The 21976-nt window shown below is 42.8% G+C and overlaps 1 protein-coding gene across 2 annotated transcripts in view; it reads left to right on the top strand.

Moving 5' to 3' along the window:
• Positions 1-21976, top strand: part of ADCY5 (adenylate cyclase 5) — a 324158-nt gene that overhangs the window by 270652 nt on the left and 31530 nt on the right. For both annotated transcript variants that reach the window (XM_030579268.1, XM_030579269.1), the window contains exons 10-13: positions 3522-3544; positions 11060-11204; positions 14187-14284; positions 18194-18281. In XM_030579268.1, coding sequence (XP_030435128.1) covers positions 3522-3544; positions 11060-11204; positions 14187-14284; positions 18194-18281 — 354 coding nt within the window. The remainder of the gene's footprint in view (positions 1-3521; positions 3545-11059; positions 11205-14186; positions 14285-18193; positions 18282-21976) is intronic.

A 21976-nucleotide genomic window follows, 5' to 3' on the forward strand; every position in this document is an offset into this window, starting at 1 on the left:
GTGTTTTTACATTAAGGTTCACCCCGCCCAATTTGTTGGGTGATAGCTGCTTACGTTCGGATGGTTTCTTTTGTGAGTGCAACTAGCTATGACACCATACAAATTATGAGCACTTTGTCTACATGGCTAATCAGTGGGCTTTTATTTCTGGCACCATCTTGTAACATTCCATACAAGTGGGGGGAAAAATCAACTCTTTTGACAGCTGTAAAGCAATTTAAGCAAAACGAATATCTAAGTGATATTTCAGTCCCTCTTTAGCCTTAAACCAAAAGCACTTGTAGTATTCTTTGGCTTAGTTGCTTGGACATGCTAAGTTTGTTGGGCATGCTAAAACATGCTTCCTTCCCATTCAGCATTAGTCTTTTAGTAGTTAGTAATGAAGAACAGGGGGACAGGAGGGTTCCTCTTTCTGCGTGCGTGAATGGCAGTGTTTGAGTTGCAGTTTCTATTTTAAAGTGTGGGTTTAGTCTGAAAAGCAGCTGTAAAAATGGCACTTTCTTGTTCATGGACCTGCTCTGTGTATTCAGACAATCAGACCTGTTGATTTCAGTGACAAAAATATGTTTTCTCTTGTTCAAAAGCCTACCCATCTTAAGGAAAATGTGCAGGATTCTGTTCTGCCTCTGACAGCATCACCAGATCGATAACTTATTTCCAGTTGCAGGGCCAAATTTTCACCCTTATTTACAACTGTTCAGTGCCATTGTCTCCAGTGTCATTGAACAAATGCAGTTGTGGGCAGGATTTGGCCAGCAGGCTGTGTATGGAAAGGATCCACATTAAATCTCAGTACCCAGGCTAAGATTGCAGTGCTAGCATTACTCCTGGGGGAATTCTGCAACAAAAAATTAAAAATTCTATGTACAATATTTTAAAATTCTGCATATTTTATTTGTCAGAATAACACAATGTAATCACACCAGTTTCAATTATTTTTGGTCATGTATTTCAAAATACCTGTCAGCAAGTATGTCTGTAACAATACAGATGACAAAAAAGATTCAGATTTCTTACTAAGCATATTAATACAGAACTCTGAGTAATAATTCATTTAAACTACAATACAGAACCGTAATTCGCACACCCCCTCAGAAGCAGTGCCAAGGCTTGGGGGAGTCAGGGGTAATGGAGGAGCTGAGCGAGAGGGAAGTAAATCGCTGGGAAGGAGCCTGAGTGTGAACTTGGAGGGTTGTTGGGTATGGGTGGGAAAAGTATGGAACAGGGGTTTTGTGGAGGACAAGGAGGGATTGTTAGGGAGCTTCCCCTATCCAGACCCTGGCTGACCCCTAGCCTCTCCCATTCAGGCAGGCACGTCTGCCCCGTCCCCATGTGTTCCTGCACCCCCATGTGTCCTTGAACCCCCTGTCCACATGTGTCGCGCTATCCCGACTCAGACACCCACTCCCCCCCATCCCCATGTGACACTGCATCTCCCTCCCCTGTCCCTATGTGGCTCTGTAGCCCCTCCCCCATGCGTCTCTCTGCCCCCACCTAGCCACTCTCCTGTCCCTATGTGTCCCTGTACCCTCTGTCCCTGTCCCCATGTGTGTCTGTGCCCCCACCCAACCACTCCACTGTCCCCATGTGTCCCTGTGTCGTCTGCACGTGTCTCTGTGCCTCCACCCAGCTACTCTCCTGTCCCCATGTGTCTCTGCACCCCCTCCCTCTGTCCCCATGTGTCTCTGTGCCCCCACCCACCTACTTCCCTGTCCCCATGTGTCCCTGCATCCCCTCCCCCTGCCCCTACGTGTCTCTGTGCCCCCCATCCAGCCACTCCTCTGTCCCTATGTGTCTCTGTGCCCCATCCAGCCACTCCTCTGTCTCTATGTGTCCCTGTACCCCGACCGCATGTGTCTCTGTGCCCCCACCAAGCCACTCCCCTGTCCCTATGTAGCTCTGCACCCCCTTCCCCATCATCATCTGGCCCTGCACCTCCTTCCCCCCTGTGGCCCTGCGCCTCCACTGCCATTCAGCCCCTTCCCCAGTCTGTCCTCCTCCACTAGCCCTTATGAGCCCCTATCTGACCCCCATCGTTGTCTGTCTTCCCATAACTCCTGTCTCCTGACCTGACCCACTGTGAAGAAGGCTGCTCGCTCTATTCCCTTGCAGGCAGGGAGCTGCTGCTGTTCTTGCGCCACAGCACCCTTTAGTGGGCAAAAGGCAGAGCTGTAGCAACATTTCAACAGAAGCATTTTTCTTGCAAAAAAAACTATGTGGGGCTCATTTATTATACATGCATGCAGTAGAGCAGAATTCCCCCAGTAGTATAGCATACCATCATTTTACTTGTAAACTACACACATTTGAGCTAGAGTCATTGAGAGGCACAGAAACTCCATGGAATCCTACATCTGTCATCACTACATTTGCTAGAGAGTTTTAACAGAGTGTACAGATTCTGCCCTCATGTACAGGGGCATAACTCCTGTTGATTTCAGTGAGACTTGTACCTGGGTATCTGAAGGCAGATTTTGGTCCAGTCCATATTAAACCTATTTTATGAAGCTATTCTGCAGGTATGAATAGACATTTCAGATTGCAGATAAATGCATATTTTTCTCTTGGGACCCTTCAAAGAACTCTCCGGGCTTTGTCGGACCTGTAAACTTGTAGCTAGCTTATTCAATAAACCTGAATGACCCTGAAGTGTATTTTAAATTACTTGCCAAAATACAGGAAATTTCCCCCTTCCCATTCATAGAGATGCATTTTTGCGTTAAAGGGCAACACGGAAGGGCTTGAAAAAGAACAGATTTTGTTTGTAATGCTTAACTAAGTGGATCCCCAATAAATAGTCTATTAATGTCTTATCCACTGGTTTGATGGCTGAAAAGTCTATGCTTATGCAAAATACTTGGCATGATAAAATTCCAAGAATGGGAATTTCAAAAACCGTGGCAAAATTCTACTCCCATTTAAGTTTGTGTTTGACCACCTCTGAGCACTTTTGAAAATCCCACCCTAATAAGAGAAATGACTTTAAGAAAACGAAAGACTTCAGAACTAAACATGAGAGAGCAAACACTCATGAAAGTAAGTATTGAGGAAGAAATGGATATCTGACTATATAAGCCCTTCCTGTGATTGGAGGCAGACAACATCAGCCAAATTCATACATTGTGCAGGCGAGCAGTGGATTAACTTCAATGGAGTTGTACCCACTGGTCTGTCTGAATGTTGACCCAAGTGTGTATTGCATCATTTGTATCAGTAATCTTTTCTTAAAGGCACAGCAAATGCATGACGAAGATCAGCAGAAGGAGAAGAAGCCATTCCCTTGCCTTTAACTTTCCTATGTTTATTTTAAGACATGTATTTACATAAAATCGTGTTCTGCCCAATCTATCTGATAAATGATATAGAGACAGAGAATATAATATTGGCTTGGCAAGGTTCTCCACCAAATATAACAAATGAACACTGTGCAAGCTCCTGTATGAAATGCCGTCCTTCAGAATTCTTTGTTGTATCCAGGGTCATTCTGTTTCCTAACTATGTTTCATTTTCCTTTCTTTCAGGGTTTTGAGGATCCCAAGGACAAGTAAGCAAATTTTGTCATAAATGTTTTGTGTTTCTGCATTCTTGGTTGTTTTTTTTTCCCTAATGTGAAATTAGCGTGTGAAACAGATGCCCAATTTCCAGCAGTGGAAATGAGAGTCCTCATCTCTTTTATACACGGATGAAGTCATAACACAAAGAGTGGCAGTGACGTTACCTGTAGGGGCAGCTAATCTACAGGCACTACCTCCATGAGTGGGAGGACTAGTCCATTTCCAATTACCTTCTCTTTTAAGCATCTCTGTTGAGAATGCTGAGAAGGAGTCTAAGTGCCAGTTGCAGAACCTGTCCTAGAGAATTATAAATGATGCTGGCACACATGGCATCCTCTTACCAGGGCGCTTCTTGTGCAAGAGAGCTTGAGCAGTAGCCGCTGCTGCTATTATTATTTATTTATGTTGCTTTACCAGTTAAGAAACAGTAAGGATGGGCTTCAATAGGAATGGGTTCAGTATATCAGCTCAGGGAAGATGGGACTGGGGATTATAAAGTGGGCGAGGACAGTAAGAGATCCTGCTAGCTCCAGTAGAGAAAATAGAGGAAGCCTTGAGACAAGAGAGCTGAGGCAGAACTCTCACTCCCTTAGTGTTACACAATCGCTACACTTACAGGGGCTCCCATGTCAGCTTGTCCATCCAGCAAAGGCAATATCAATGCTCAGAGTTTTAGCTGGCAGATCATTCATTTAGGGGAAGTGGGAGCTCAGATAGAAGAAACCCAGCCGGATAAGAGAGATGTAAAATGCATTTAGAGTCATTCTACTGCTAGTGCCAATGAAATTACCTGTAGTAGGCGGTAATGTAGAGGAGCAGTTGGGCCAGGAAGTAAGAGTTAACTTGTGTACGCTTATACTGGGCTCATTTCCTAAATGAAGCGAATGAGAGAGAAATAACCGAACAGGAGCTGTATTGAGATTCTTGTGAATGTGGGATCATATGAAAGCTATCCAACTGTGACACCAAACAAATGGATGACTCTGTTATCCACAACAGGCAGGGCCCTACCTTATAGTTATAAATCGCGTTACAAACATTATCCAACCTTCGTAGCAGCCCTATCAAGTAACAAGGTAAGTAAGAATAGTTATCCCCATTTTAGAGGAGGAGAAGCTGGGGCAGAAAGGTTGCAACTTGCCACTGGGAGATGTTGTTAGAGCCAGCATTTGAACTCTGGAGTTCTTGGCTCCTAGTTCTGTGCTAAACCCACTGATGTCATGCTTTTCAATGAATACATAAAGTCAAGCCCGCTCCATGAAAATTCATATTGAAACAGGGAAGCAAGGATGTCATCAGTGAATTTTGGCATATGTTGAAGGGAACAGCATTCCAGAGTTTTGGGCCCCTCCCTCCAGTACAAAGGGTTGTGACCAATATCTTCAGAAGTGGCCAGTGATATTAAGTGCCTCTGTTTTTGGTAGTCCAACTTAGAAACATCTTGCTTGCTTTGCAGAGAGGCTGAGCATCTCACAGTTTTTCAGTAAAGCCAATGGGAATTGTGGGTTCTCAACACTCTGAAAATTGGGCCCCTTTAAGGTCGCTCAATTTGAAACGACCAAAATCCCTGACTGCTTCTGAAAATGTTGGTCTGTGTGAATAAAAGACCAATTCTATCAAGTTATTTAGTCCCTGTGGTTCTAACAAACCTCTGTGACAAAAATGCTTAATCTATTCCTCCCTCTCAAGATTCCTTATCTTTTTCTTTGTTTGTTTTCAAAACATACCCAGAAGAAAATTTACATATAAAGGATGTTTTCTCTAATGATGCTGGGCCATTACGAGCAGGCTATGGTAACAAGATGTTGATAATAAATTTCCAAGAAAGATGATCCTCTTTGGTTAAATTCATCTCTGGCAGCTCATTAAAATGAGTGATATTTGCTCTAGATTTTCCAGTTCGCTCAGGATCATATACCAGTTTATGCCTTAAATCTTTACTTGCTCGTCTCTTTTTTTGACTGCGAAGTTGGCTCACAACAGAATTTTTTCTTGCCATATATTCCAGTTAGTTGTTGGTCTTAAAATCTACTGTGTTTTTTTTAAAAAGATTCTTCCAGATCATATTAACTCTGAGGTTTTACCTCTAAATTTTGAACAACAAAAATGCTATTAAGAATTAAATCCTAATAATTGCATTGTTTGATCTCACTACTGACATTAACCTGTTGCTCACTAAATGTGTTTGCAACAGAAGTAGACGAAGAGGCTAGCAGTAAGAAGGAGGGGTGGGAGGAAACAACCATGGATTAATTGCCAGTTGCCTTTACTAATAAAGTATCTTTATTACCAAGGTATTTTTATTTATGAGAGAATTTTTGTTGTAGAGATATGATTAAAAGAACAGAGGAATGTTATTTGGCTGTAGGTCTTTGATGTGAATGAATCAAGCTATATGGGAACTGAATTGAATTGGTTGCCACTGCCACTTGTAAAATATCTGGTTTTAGGGTCAAATTGGCACCTCCCCTGGAAAATGACAAGTGGCTCAGGAAGCTCCATGAGAGTCATGCTTGGGAATTTCTACTGATCTTTCCTGTGACAGGGCGTAAATAGGTTGTTTCATGTCTTTTGGAGTAATGACCTTGCCCCCAGTGGAGTCTCTAGGAGGAGGTACCACTCAATAAGAATAAAAATTATGGGGAGCAGGGGTTGTTAATTGTTTTTTTTGGGCGGGGGGAGAGTTAAAACCCTGGTACAGTGGTGGACAATCTTCAGCCCACGGGCCACATGTGGCCCATCAGGCTAATCTGCTGGCGGGCTGGCAGTTTGTTTACATTGACTGTCCAATGGCACAGCCTCCCACAGCTCCCAGTGGCCGTGGTTTTACATTCCTGAGCAATGGGAGCTACGGGAAGTGGCGTGGGCTGCAGGGACATGCTAGCCGTCGCTTCCCACAGCTCCCATTGGTCAGGAACGGTGAACTGTGGCCACTGGGAGCTGCAGGTGGCTATGCCAGTATAAACAAACTGTCTTGTGGCCACCAGTGGATCAAATAATAAATAAAATAATAATTGGAGATATACCAATCTTGTAGAACTGGAAGGGGCCTTGAAAGGTCATTGAGGCCAGCCCCCTGCCTTCAATAGCAGGACCAAGTACTGATTTTTGCCCTAGATCCCTATGTGGCCCCCTCAAGGCCTGAGCTCACAACTGTGGGTTTAGCAGGCCAATGCTCAAACCACTGAGCTATTCCTCTCCTCCCCTCCCCCCCAATGGGTGGCCCCAGGTTGCCTACCACTGCCATAGGAGGTATTTCAGAGTACCAGCGGGGTGGGCCTTCTCAAGTTTAAGCATTTGGATGTATCTTAAATGCTTCCAAAAACAAGAATAATTCTGAAGTCTGTCTGACAGCAAGGGACCCTAACATGCTCTCCTTCCCCAGGGCCATATAACATAAAACAGTATCAATAAAGGTTTCTATACACACCCTTCATTGCTTGACCAGTGTAAAACTACTCTGCTTATAGGGACCACCTCCAAGCATGAGTCTTCTCAATCCTTGGTATCTGTGGCAAGAAGTATACTGCTAAAGGTGATGTGGACTAATGTCCAAAAGGAGCTGCTCTGAGGCAACCAACTCAAGGCTACCAGACTCTGACAGGATAACACTTTGAGTCTCTGGCTGGATTCAAACGGGGAACCCGGTGGTGAAATGACCCATAGGCCATTACTAAGCCTGAACCAACCAGCCACAGTCAAAAACTACCCAAAGTGGTAGTTCTCCTTCCCAATTCCTCCCAGGCTGTGGTATTAGACTGGAACTTTGCCATCTCAGTGAGCCTCAGCTAGATTCAATGAGTTTTAACCTTGGATTCTTAGAGAAAATTATTGCAACTCTCATGTGATCTAAAAATGGCTAAATTTAAATTGTCCAAATCTAGAAATAACTAGCAGGAATTTTGAATGCATTCTGTAAATAGGACTAGTAATTTTCTTGCTCTTTCTATGAGGCTAGAGAACCAGATTATGACAATTGAGCAAAAATAAAAAAATGGCTCTTTATGTACTTAAGCAGATGTGGTTTCTTTAAAACAAACATCTAGAAGTAAATTGAATTTCCTTTCCTCCACTCCAATCTAAATTGCATTTTGGAAAGGAATATATACTCGCTGATGGATTAAATAACTGTGGTGTCCAAAAATAAAAACAGTCCTTCTCCTTTCACTGACCCTTGTTGAAATGCAAACCTTTGCTATAACAACATTAAGGAACTGAGACAAAGACCATTTGCATTTGCCAGACTGCCTCCTGTTTGAATGCTGGGGATATATTGTAATGACTTGTCTACTGTATATATGTATCACTGTCTTCTTTTGGTCGGAATTTCAGTGATCAGTGGTGTGTCCTAAGACAGTGGGGCCTGATTATTATTTTTTGTCAGATATGTGCAGATCCTGTTGACTTAAATTGAAGTTGTAGGTATTAAGCTCTTCTGAAAATCAGCTCCAATAATGCTAAAGCTAGTGAAAAGTCTCCTTTAATTCCAGTGTTGTGGGGCATTGGCTTTTGAAACAGAAGTCCTGATTATGTTTTGGCAGCTGCCATGAAGTTCTAAATGGCCAATTTTGCAAGCATCTTACTCACACCTACAGAGGTCTGTTGGCCATGAGTTTGTTACAATTCATGCAATATGCCTGCATTAGCCAGTGTTATATAGCATGGACAAAACCCAGAAAACTCAGCTGGCAATACCATCTTTCATCCTGCCCTGTCTTTAGGTTTCATTTTTTTAGAAGTGTCTGAACAATGGTTGATTTTGCCTAACATGGGCTGTATATTGCCCTGGAATCAATTAGAATTGCAGTTGGAATCAGAAATCACATTAGGGTCTGTCCTAATAGAAGCTATATTTACTTGGGCATCATGGAAACTGAGCAGAATAACAAAATTTCAGCTTTAGCTTTTAATTTCTGCCTCGTCAGTTTAAGCCAGACCATTAAAGAGACCGTGTCAAACTATAAAAATTCTGACTAAGGTTTTTCAAAAATGATTAGTGCCTTACTTTTTGGGTGCTCAACTTGAGACACCTTGAAGGAGTCTGATTTTCAGACTGTTGGTTTTCATCACTATTTGAAAATTACATCGCTTTAAGATAATTCTATGTAGGAATTGGAAAAACTCTGGTATGAAAAAAGCTGTGGGACTGAAAATCACTAATCATTTGAAAATCTTGGTCCATATATTTGGAAAGTAGGATCTGACTCCACATTGCCTTGCCACCTCGTGTCATCTTTTCTCTTAGCTCAAAGGTATAAAATAATATTATTTGCATAAGACAATGGTTTGACCCAAGAACCTCGGGATGCCAGAGCTGCCAGGGCTGGCACAGATCCCTGAGGTGTATAGGGGTACAGACAGCCCCCTGGATTCCCCAAAAGAATGTCATGCAAGGTCTCTAATGAAAGCCTATATCGCACTGGTCATCATGACCATTGTGAGATGCATGTACGGAGAATATGTGAGGAGTTATGTATATATATCTAAAATTGTCATCTCTGTAGTTACAAACAGGTCACTCAAAGGTAGCGTGTCTTGAGATAAACTTCTTCAGACAAGGTATGGGAGACACTTATCTCCACGAGGGCTATTGTGTATAGCATATCCTACAATAGGAGTCTGTTAGCATTTTAAGGCAAATGCTAGTGAAGAGCTGGCAGAGACTTGAGAAGAAAGTTAACAGGAAGGTTAAACAGTGGGGGAGGGACTCTATCTTGAGGTGACCTTCAAAAATCTGTTCTGGTATATTTGGAGGTGCAAAGAGACACTCTGGTGTCCTTCACCTAGGAAGTAAACTGAGAGCCGCTTTGCTTCATGAAAAAGGGATCTCAGCCAGGCTTGGTTGAAAATGCTGGAGAGAACATTGGTTGAGATGAACTTCTTAAGACAGGAGGATAACTTGTTTGCAGTGGTATAGTTAGTTACATTTAGGCTTTAGAGTACATGTTATGATGTTGTTTTATATGTAACCATTTGTTCCCATCTTTCACACTGGTTTTTATTGGAATTTCTATTCTTTTGTAAATACTTTTTTCTTTTGTTTTATAATTGTACTCAAGTGCTGTGCGTAATACAGGAGCTGTAGTCTAAGGTGAAACAGATAAACTGTGGTACACGGTTCTTTTGGGAACAGAGGATCTGGGATTTCTGTGGGTATCCAGTGATTGTGACTGGATTCAATAGGGGAACACTTTGAAATGACTTAGGGTGCATCTATAGTGAACTTGCAAAGCAAAGAGTCAGCCGGTGTAGCGCAAAGAAGAGTGCTTGAGTGGCTGACAGGCTGGTTGTGTTGGGGAGCTAACACCCACCTGGCCAGGGCCGGTGCTACCATTTAGGCGGACCAGGTGGTTGCCTACGGGGCCAAGATTTGGAGGCGCCAAAAAGCAGTGCCCCCCAATTATTTTTTAAGCATTTCAGCGGTCGCTGAGGGAGAGGGAGTCTTAGCTGCTGTCGGCAGCCCAGGGATTCCCCTGGGTCAGCACACTGCCGGCAGCCCGGGGGTTCCCCTGCGTAGTCGCTGCTTCTTTTCTCCCGCCGCCCAGGCTTGTGGCGTCAATCAGCTGTTTGGCGCCGCAAGCCTGGGAGGAGAATTAGAGCAGGAGAGTGTGCTCGGGGAGGACGCGGAGCAGAGGTGAGCTGGGGTGGGGAGGTACCGCAGGGCTCCCCAGGCCAGGGGGTTGGGAGCTGCCGTGGGGTGCGGGGAGCTGCTGCGGGAGTGGGGGGCACACCTCGGAGGGGGCGGGGAGCTGCTGCAGGGCTGGGGGGGGCGCAAGGTGGAAGTTTCGCCTAGGGCGCGAAACTTCCTTGCACCGGCCCTGAACCTGGCACAAGCAAGACTGTCATGCTGGAGGCAAGTGGTGATGAGGAGACTCACAGCCCTGGCTGCCCCAAGAAGTGTCACAAATGGAAAGTTCTGATTTGGTATCAATTTATACTTTGCCGAGCTGTAAATAACTGCACAGGAGTGACACAGTGGAGCGTCCTGCCCAACACCTTTAACTGTTCCTGACAGCACTGTAGATAATCAAAGCTGGAGAATTTTTCAAGTTCAAGAGGGGGCAGCGTGTGTGAGATTTTGACAATTTTGGTGATTCCCCCCACCCCCATGTTTTTTGTCCAACTCAGGCAATAACATACATGGCAGGAATGAAATATAGGGAAAAAACAAAGCACAAGAATAATGGAGGGAAAATCCATGTGGTTTTAGAGGTTGATAAAAAGACACTTTCAAGGAAAGCAAACACCTTGATGATAGGGAAAGACAGCTATATCAAATATCTTAATTGGGAGGACAGACGGATGAGGACTGACAATGTATTGGATAGCTGATAACATTTCACCTGGAGATTATCCAGCTGAAGTATGTAATAAATGAGAAGTGATGAACATCCAGGTAGCTCTATGGTGAACCGATTAACCCCTTTGGGACCCTTTGCTGAAAAAAGATCAAGCTGAGTGCACTGTAAAGTTCCCATTCTCTTCCATTTTTGTGACATCCTCAGGAACACCCAAGAAAGCATGAACCCGGAGGATGAGGTGGATGAGTTTCTAGGTCGTGCAATTGATGCCAGAAGTATTGATCGGTTACGCTCTGAGCATGTTCGCAAGTTTCTCTTAACATTCAGGGAGCCTGACTTAGAGAAGAAGGTAAGATTCCCCAATAACTACTCTCTTGGGTGAAGAAAGTCTATTGTTAGTTTTGTTTGTCCAATTTAAGCTTAAAATCTTCCTACAGTTTGGAGTTACTTTATTTTTTTTCCTTCACTTATCACTTCAGCTGCTTTAGGGAAATTTTGATTTACCTGCTTTTAGAGGGCACAGCATATCTGTTGAAGGAAACATTTGATAAAAATGCACCATTGGGTCGGAATGCATGCTGAGTCATTTCTCTCTCAGGGTACGTCTACACTACAGGATAAATTCGAATTAGCTTAAACCAATTTTATAAAACAGATATTATAAAGTCGATTGTGCACGTCCACACTAGGCACATTAATTCGGTGGTGTGCGTCCGTGGTCCGAGGCTAGCGTCAGTTTCTGCAGCGGTGCACTGTGGGTAGCTACTGTAAAAGAATGAGACCAATAACGTCGATTTGCGTCCACACTAACCCTAAATTGATATAGTAATATCGATTTTAGCGTTACTCCTCTCGTTTTGTAGGAGTACAGAAATCGATTTAAAGAGCCCTTTAAATCGATATAAAGAGCAGTGTAGTGTGGATGGGTGCAGCGTTAAATCGATTTAATGCTGTTAAAATCGGTTTAACAGCGTAGTGTGGACCAGGCCTCACCTATAGCAATAGTGAACTTCAGAGTGAAATCAAGATATTCTTGTGCTCTTTACTGATCACTGGAGGATGTGTCGTGGGTGGCACTCAAAACTATACTCTTTCTAAACTGCACTGCTCTCTTCTACCAGTTTAGGAGAGGAAGGGTGATCTTGAGGCTAAGGAACAGGATTTAGGAAATCTGGATCTGCCACAGATATCCTGTGTGATCTGGGGCAAAGCATTTAATCTCTCTGCCCTTCACTTGCCTGTAAAATGGAGACAATTCTACTTCACGGGGATGTGGGAATAAAGTCATAATAAGTTTGGATGCACTCACATACTGCAATGGTATATACCATATAAGTAAATAAATTATTTTGTACACACATGCACATGCACTGCTTAGGGAAAATTTAAGCTCTGCCTTTTTTTAATCCTAAATAATGTGAGCATTAGGGCTGTGTGAGCTGTCGTTAGGATAACCCTTAGTAATAACAATAAAAGGTGATCCATATTTTTAACAGGAAAAGCCACATCTATAAAAATTTTTATTGGTCAGGTTAAGTTTGAGTGCTATTCTATCACTGTGTTTAGCAATTATGTTTGTACTACAAAAAGAGGATACAGTGATTAATCTAGTTAAAGAGCAAGAGGTCTTTGCAGTAATTGCAGTATTTTTTCATAGATTCATAGATTCTAGGGTCAGAAGGGACCAATGTGATCATCTAGTCCGACCCCCTGCACAAAGCAGGCCACAGAACCCTACCCATCCACTTCTATAACAAATCCCTAACCTATGTCTGAGTTATTAAAGTCTTCAAATTGTGGTCTGAAGACCTCAAGTTGCAGAGAATCCACCAGCAAGTGATCCATGCCCCACACTGCAGGGGAAGGTGAAAAACCTCCAGGGCCTCTGCCAATCTGCTCTGGAGGAAAATTCCTTCCCGACCTCAAATATGGCGATCAGCTAAACCCTGAGCATGTGGGCAAGACTCACCAGCCAGCACTCAGGAAAGAATTCTCTGCAGTAACTCAGATCCCATCCCATCCAACATCCCATCACCAACCACTGGGCCTACTTATCTGGCAATAATCAAAGATCAATTGCATGGATCACGTTAGGGTTGATCAGAAGTGTAAGCATGTTATTTTCCCCATTTAATTTTAAAATGTTAAGAAAACTGAATGGTTCACATATCTCAAGGGCCTCCTTGTTTCACAGCTTAGGGATTGAGTTTGTCTGGACTAGCAGTTCTAGCAACACAGACGACACGTTTAGGAAGTGGACACAGCTCCTCTGTGACTGACGCTGATCACTAATGTGAATGTTGTGAATTCATGAGAACCTGTGGCAACCTCACATTTTCATTAGAGCCAACTAAAACTGCACAAACATCTTTTAACACTGGCAGATACCATGAAAAACAATGTTTTCTCACTAGGCTTGAAAGAGGCAAACAAGAAATTGGTGTTTTCACAATAAGTTTTCACTTCTGGCAAAACGCAGTGACTTGTTGATGACACATTACCTTTTAATGCATGAACAAAAAATTGCGCTGGATTCTGTTCCAAAGAAAAGGTGAAGGGGAGGGAACCCCTTCTCAGAAGGTCTTTGTATCATATAAGTTGCACCGATCAATTCTACCTTGGCCTTGCTAGGTCCCCAGATCCCTGGAGGGCAGTCAAATTGTTCTGGAGCATCCATGATCCTGCTCCAATTGGACTACAGCTCCCAGCTATCGCTGTTATTATTCATATTGCAGCAGCACTTACAGACACCAAACAGGGATCAGGTCTCCATTGTGCTAGACCCTGTACAGATACAAAGCGAAAAGTGGATCCCAAAGAGGTTACACTTAAAGTGATGCCCCAGACATTTTAGTTTAAACAAGAGATTCTCCTTCTGTGTGATCCCAAAGAAGGTGTATATACAGCAGAAAGCAGTCTGGATATAACACCAAATAAACTCAGTTTAGGAGCCTTAAAAAGCTTTGGCCATGTTTAACTATTTATCCCCACTGGCGAGATCCCCGGATGGAATGAGTCAGCATCTCACAGCTGTGCCCTCTGGTCCAGATTTATCTGTTTTGACAGACGTCAGGAAATGAACGAAATATAAATCATCTTTCCATCTGCACAGGACCTTTCCACAGCCCTGAGGTCTTTTGGGGGAGAGGGGGCCCCAAAATATAGCCTAAAGTAAGGGGAAATTTTCACACTTCTCTAAGTGGTAGTTCTGCAAGTGGTGCTTCTTGGGGAACCCAGAGGGTGCTGGGTGCTGAATGAGGGATTTGGTGAGGCATAGAGGGTGGTTATATGTGTTACCTGTGCTTATAAAAGCCTGTTTACTTCCTCGCAGTACTCCAAGCAAGTGGACGACAGATTTGGAGCCTATGTGGCTTGTGCCTCCCTCGTCTTCCTCTTCATCTGCTTTGTCCAAATCACAATTGTGCCCCAGTGAGTCGCTTTTTATCCCTTTTTCTGCTTTCTGGCATTTTTTCTCTGTCCTTGAGGCTTCAGTGCATCAAAAGGAAGCAAAAGTCTTTAAATAATGCATGCCTAAGTAATGTACAATGCTCATTGTGTGCTTTCATTTCCAGCGTTGGTATATTATGCTTGGCATGCAAGGCTTTTCATTTTGCTGGCATGATTTTTTTTAATATTTACCTCTCATTTGAGAAGTTTGATTTAGTATATTTGTAATCCCACACAAAATAAGATCACTAGAATAGAAAGGGCTGTCTACTGAGGCAGTAAAGTCTTTGTAGTACAGGGCTAGAGTGGGCCTGTGTTGAATGCAGCTGAGCAGAGGAGGACGGGGGATAAGCAATCCACCACAATCCTCTTGTTCAGCCTACTTGGATCTTGGGTCTGAATACTGTTGCAAATTTCAGCCCTGCTCTATGACAAACAAATGAATGGGGAGGTCAGAGAATGGACAGAGCAGCGTTAAAGGGCTGCAGTCATTTATTCACCCTCTCCTAGCCAGGCAAGAGAGGCAGTGGGAAAGAGTTGTGCTTCGTGGGTGTGTCAGAGACACAGTATCTTCTGGACTGGTGCAGCGTATGCATGGCCCTGTGCTCAGATTGGTGCCTAATGGCACAACTTAGCCCAGGAGATCGTCTCAAAAAAGATGATGCTTCAGAATTTTCATTTCTGTTATTGAAAAATGAGAAACTAAGTGTGTTTGTGTTTTTCAGAGACCATAGCTGGCTCAGTAGCGATGCTTTCTCATGAATTGGGCATCTAAAAATAGAAAGTGCTCGTAAGATAATTTTAGAATCAGTCACTTTTAATCTACGAATAATATAATTGAAGAGTCAGAAATGCTCCAATTTATCTTCTTGCAATCTAAGAAAGCAAAAATTCATTTTAAAAAGACAAAAGATTAATGTCTGTCTGGACCACAGACACAATATGATGTTTGAGGTCACTCTTTCTCCTCCCCCTAGGCAAAAGGACAGTTGCCACTGCTCGAGGAATGATAGAATCAGCAAAGCAGAATAGCAGCAGCAGAAATACAGTGTGTAAAGAGACAGATCCATTTAAGGAAATCAGAGGCTAAAAACTGAAATTAGGTCAATCCCTGCACTTTACACATGCTTAATAATCACTAAAGCTGTTCTTTTCATGTTTGCCCAGGTTCTGTAAAGGTTTACACTTTAGATCAGCTGACTTGACACTGCTGCCTTGAATTCATACCTTTGTGAGAGAAGCCTTTTTAAAAGGGTTTGGTTTGCCCATCAAGGTGTACATGGGGCGGGGGATCGATCTAAGTTATGCAACTTCAGCTGCATGAATAACATAGCTGAAGTCAACATACTTAGATCTACTTATGGCGGTGTCTTCAATATGGTAAGTCGACTGCTGCCACTCCCCCATCGACTCTACCTGCACCTCTTGCCGAGCTGGAGTACAGGAGTTGACGGAAGGGCGCTCAGGGATCAATTATCATGTCTAGACTAGACACGATAAATCAATCCCTGCTGGCTCGATCGCTGCCCACCAATCCAACCAGTAGTGAAGACATATCCTAAGCAGCTACTGGACTATTTAATTAGAGCTAATTTAACATTTTAAAAAAGGGTTGACAAAAAATGTCTGCGTCCTTGGGTGTCCTATTGGCTGGCTTTCTTTGTTCTGTATTACACAAGGAAATTGGAGCAGCTTCATTATGATGTGGCATATGCTGTATGCCTGCCAGTCTTCTCTTATGGGCAGAAATATTTGATGTTTTGACATTTTATTTCCAGGTGTTTTAGAGATTCCCATAATCTTGAGCACTTTTAGCTTTCCTCAAAAGAATTCACAGGCAGGATACTGGACCTTATAAGCAATTAGTCTAATCTGTATGGCAAAACCTACTAGGCTTGACATTTCAGACCCCAAACTTTATTTATGTGCATGCCCAAATCTGCATGCATGTTTTTTTCTAGTACGGAAACCCACAGATAGGAAAGTCGCTGAGATTTAGGATGCTAGATGCCCAGGTCTTTTGAAAATGGGACTTGGATGCTTTTGAAAATTTTACTCTGTGCCTCAAATAACAAAATGAGTTTCCTGTCTGAAAAATGAGTATAACACCACTTCCCTATCTCATAGGGGTGTTGTGAGAACAAATACATTACCGTTTGTGAGGTGATCAGATACTTTGGTAATGAAGAACATATAGCTGCCAGAGATCAATACATGAGCATTATTTTTCCATATATATTAATACTAGCTAACTGGCAAGACTGACTGGAAGTGGTGTGGGTTACCATAATAACATACCATCTCCAGAGACCCAAACTCATATCTGAGTTGGGTTACAAGTGAACCTGAATTTGGTGGTTCTAAGGTTCTGTTCTAGTCTGTAGAGGTCATTTGTCCACATAGCAGAAATATAGTATAAATGGGTAATAACTTCTTAGGAGAGGACTAGAATACCAGAGGAGTTGGAGGTCAATGGTCAAGTGCATTGGCTGAGCTATGTTGAAGAGGACTCATTTGCCAGCACCATCAATCACTTTGCTTTCACAACCATTAAATTCATCCCAAAATTAGAACTCAAAACACAAACACCTGCTAGTTGTGTGCAAGTAGTACTTGCATGCAAGTAGTGGTAAGAATAGAATAATACTCACATTGCATGGAAGTTGTTAAATTCTCCACCATCCTTTGGATAGCTTGGCAAGTCTGTAGACTGATTTGGTTTCTAGAGTAAACAAAGTTTCATGATTCATCTTTGGACCAGATATATATTTCCATCACACTTTTTATTCATTTTTCTAATATTCTTAATTGCATGATTGTTGTCTTTACTGATGACAGCAATTAACAAGCAGCTGCAGCCGTGTGTGTGTGTGTTGCCATCAAATGCTTTCATGAAATATCAGCAGAATCTGAAACTTCAGACAAAATAGCAACGATCATTTGTGATAATAAAGAGGAATTGCCTTAATGAATGCCTTGAAGGCTCAAACAATGAATTAGCAAAGACAGTTGCCTCTGTCATGGAAGAACATGGAAACCAGCTGGTTTTGGTGTGTTTGGTCTTAATGTCACGGTGCAAGATAACTTCACTGATAATTTAAAGTGTTGGGATGTGAGGGGACCTGTCTCTTTTGTACTGAGATCAGAAACTTTCAAATGTTATTGAATAATTGTACAATCAAACCAAAAATGTGTACCACAAAGCTGGCTTGGAAATCCTGTTTTCGCTGAAAGGAAGTGTGGAAGGAGATGGGGCACAGTGCAGACTCCTAGCACTGCTGCTTTATTCATGAGTGCTCTGAGGCCCACTTAGCCATCTTTGTTCCTGAGCTTAGGCGGGAGGACAGCCAAAGTGGTAGAGCAAAGATTCTCCATATGAGAAACCAGGTAGGCTTGGGCATCTTCATGACCTTGTTGGATGTGGGCTATTTCTCTGCATTTTCCTTCTTAGCCAATGCAGGGTTTCTGAGTCCTTCACAGAGGATGCAAATGAAAGGATGGGGATGGACTCATAAGTGTGACTTGAAATATGTCTCCCCTGCATATTTCATGTGCACTTGGCTGCAGAGGCCTCAATTCTAAAGCGCAGCAAGTTTCTCTTCCAGCAAATCTGGTATCCATTGCCAGCCTGGGGGTGGCCCACTGTAACAAATTATTTTGTCATCTCTTCTGGCACATGAAACATTTCTCAGTCTCTCCGCTGTCACCCCAGCAATTTAAAGGGAACAGGAAATCTCCTTATTCAAAGCATCTCCTACCTCCTACTGCTGTCCTAGACAGAGAGAAAGCCCATACCACATGTCATGGTTTGTACAGATGTACTAAGGCTAAAAGCAGAGCGGTAACTGTTCTATATGGTGTAAATCTTTAAAAATCCCTTTCTGGTTTCAGCTCTACATTTATGTTGGGTTTTTACCTGACCTGTTTTTTGATCCTGACCACAGTGGTGTTTGTTTCGGTCATTTACTCCTGCGTAAAGGTGAGTAATGAGACTTCTCTATACTGTCCTTTGCTGAGCCTCTTAGCATAACCAGTCTGCTTCTTAAGCTAATATATAACATCTTTGTATTTCATTAGCTGTCTTTTCCCCATCATTCTCCATAGGTAGATACAGTTACATACTACAATGATAAAGGTTATAGAAGAAACCTTAGGTAAAATAGAATGAGCTGAGGTCATGTTATGCTAGGATTGGCATAGTTTTCCACAGTCAGAAGTAATCAGCCTCTGTCCTTGTGGATCTGTATGTCTATGAAGTCACTCTTATTTTGACTTTAAAAGAACAAAATTCCCAATGTGGAACCAAGAACACTGACCCTGTGCTTCCTCCCCTTAAACTTCCTGTAGAGCCGGCTGTGTATTGTCCCCTGTGGCACATGCTTGGCTTGGTAGGCAGATAACCAGAATAAGAATAATATCAAGGAAATATGTCTTGAAGAAAAATAAAAGCATAAACATTTAGAGCTTTCTCAGCCTGTCTCAGATGAGCATAAGCAGTAATGATTCAGTGATCTCCTTCTTGTAACTGGTGGTTGATAAGCAAAGAAGGATGGTTGTAAAACAAGTGTTAAGTATGCTCAGCCTTCCATAGTAAAACTCTCCTCTGTGCTTTTGGGAAGTAGTGTGTTGGTGCTGGAGTATTTGGTCTGATGGTCTGTTGTGTCTGATGTTTTGTGAATTCTCCCATTTTGAAAGCCTCTGAAAGTTCAGATCCAGACTTCAGGGAACCACACATCATGGCTCTACCCAACTCTGCCCCTAACAGGCTAAAGTGAAATAGCTCAATAGCACTTTTTTTTTCTAGGAAAAAAATCTGCCTGGCACAGTCCACTACCTGATATCTACAGCTCTTTAATTCTGGATGCTGTTGGTGGTACCGGCCTAAGGAAGGCAATTCTTGGCAGATTTTATTGTTAAAAGTTAGACTTCGGCTTTTCCTTTAAAATGGGCTATGAAATATTCCCAGTGAAACTCCAAAGGCCCTAAGCTATGTTAAAACTCCAGAACGTAGGGTAGCTCACTGACAAGTTCCCAAAGGTTCCCTTTGGAGGGAAGCTTGCTCAGAAATGGACTGTTCTCCTTGACCACACTTGTTTATGCTATTTGGGGCCAGTCATCCTTTCTCGGTGGATGATGCCGTTTACAAGCTCAAGAGACCAATCTTAACAGGCACACAGGTCCCTCTGACCCAGGAGATGGTGTCCAGAGTGCCTTGTTAAACTTTATATGTCTCCATTTTAAACCCGTAGCCTGCACTGCCTATCTCTGACTGTCATTACTGTGTATGCAATGCTTTTGTGATTAATGATACAGTGTGGGCCAATCCAGAAAGCGTCTTGTGAACCCAACATAGATCAACACACTGACATAATGGCACCAGGCAGCAACACTCGATCACAACACCAGCCAGCTAGAGCCTGTGCTGGAGGGGTTGGTTGCTGCAGTGCTCAGCTCTTTTTGGACGCGTGTCATAGGACAAATGTTGCAGCATCAGCTCTGCTGAGCCCAGGCTTATGGCATTTGAGTCTGGCTGACACCAAACAAAGCTGACTTGAACAGGCATGGATATTTTCCTCCTGTTGGCTTGTATGGCTTATATTATTTTTGTATACTGACAGCAGCACTAGCTTTTCGGATGTCAGAGATTTTCTTTATGAGTGACCTGAATGAAGAATGAGTTTATAATACACAAAGGACTTCTCTGTGTCTCCATGACCCTGGAAGGCTGTTCTGTTTTGTTTTCTGTGCCTTGACCTCCCAAGTTCCCATTTAGGAGATCTGTCTAATAATGGCTGCAGCTGCTATTTTTAAGATGTTCCTCCCTCAGATGATCATCCTGGGCTACAAAAGTACGCATGCCCCCTGGGAATGCAGGTGGACCAACATAAAAAGGCAAGCCAATGAGAAAGTTACTGTGAACTGCCTGGTATTTCTAATAAGTGGTTGTTTATCACTATATGTGTAATGTTACAGAGGTGCACCGTACTCTGCAAAACACAGTGAGGTGTATCCTACCCCATAGAACTCACAGAGAATGAGTGGGTCTGGATGCTGTTTTTCCCACTTCTTCCTTCCTTCCTTTTCTGGACTTGAGGGGGCCACCAGAGGGCATGACATGAGAGGTTGCCTTGTGGAAGATCTACTGAACAGTTTCTGGTGGATGGTTTTATTAAAGAGAAACCCAAGCATATGGCTTCTCAGCACCAGTGTTTTGATTTCTCCACCATTTAGTGCTCAGATACACAAAAGCCTCCCTGATTAGTGCACCAGATTATAAACATAACTAATGGGTTCTGGGCTGGCTGCTGGCAGCCTGCACCCCTGTTGCAAAGATGGTCTTGTCAGTGTCTACAGTGAAAAGATGTCACATAGCAGAGGTGGACTTTTGATGTCAGCAGTTTCTAGTGGTCAATAACTGAAAGATTAAGGGGTGAATGTTCAGGTCAGTTTTTATTACTTGACTAATTTGTCCAAAAGCGGATTCTATTGTGTATTCTCTGACCACCAGCTGGAGAAATGTGCTGGAGCTTTTGTTATCCTGAGAGAAGTGGTGGTGAAATCAATGGTGGGAATGTTAAAGAAGAGCAGGAGTTGCTGTGGAGTTGTCAAGGCCTTGTGTGTGGCAGTGCCACCTAAATACCAACCAAAGCAACCTCTATCCTCCAGTCCAAGTCTCTGGTTCTTGAGAAGGGTTCATTACATACAATCTGATAGTGACTCAAGAATCCAGTCAGTGTAGTGGTTATTACAGGAGCATTGCACCTGTTTTACAGCAAAATTATCAGTACTAACGAATTACTCTGTCCCTAAGAACGAGTAAACCAATCGAACACCAGGTGGTCGAATACCAGTGCATCACTTCAGGTCATTCTAGAGGATATTAGTGCTGAGAGTAGATTGGTGGAGGGATTCATTAGCAAGCCACAATCAGATAAGAAACGATCTCTCATGTCTGTCCTGTTCTCTAATCAAAATACTGCTGTTAATCTAAGCACATATGTGGCACTTTACATTTTCAAACCATTATACAAACAGCAACTAATTAACCATCTTCTCTTTTTTCACCCCTAATATGTGTTTGATTGTTGCTGTAATACCAGCTTGTTGTCTAATTATGTGAGGAAAAGGCAGTCAGCTGCCATTGTGTTGAGGGCTATATAACTAATTGGACAGATAGATGTAGTCTGGGGGTTTTGTGTTAAGATATAAAGCTCCCTAGCTCACTTTAGGGCTTCTCTTTTGAGTCAGATTCATTTTGATAGCAGGATTAATGTTTTTTTTGTGCCTGGAGGGCATGTGTGTTAGGTGCCATCAGTTCCGTACAGGAAGTGTGGGAAAACCAGCATTTGTGGCATTCCAGCTTGGAATATCAAACTGATGGAGTGCAAGCATAATTTATGTCTATTTGCACTACTATTAGATGGTACGTGGTCCCTTTTCCCCCCATTTTATCTTTTCACAGTTTCCAGTCTGAGATTTCCTTTTCCGTTTTTTGTCCTCTGTCTCTCTCTGGCATTGACCATTGCTAGCAGGCGCTTTCAGGGCAACTGGTTTTGTTTTATTTTTTGCTGTCATTATCTCCCACTATAAAATTCTCCATGGGAGTTGATCCTGGAATTGCCAGTCTAGCCAATGTAGGTTTCCAAGTTCCTTCAACTGCAATAAACGGAGAAC

The sequence above is a fragment of the Gopherus evgoodei genome, chromosome 11, assembly GCF_007399415.2.
Source record: "Gopherus evgoodei ecotype Sinaloan lineage chromosome 11, rGopEvg1_v1.p, whole genome shotgun sequence".
In the NCBI taxonomy this organism is placed as follows: domain Eukaryota; kingdom Metazoa; phylum Chordata; order Testudines; family Testudinidae; genus Gopherus; species Gopherus evgoodei.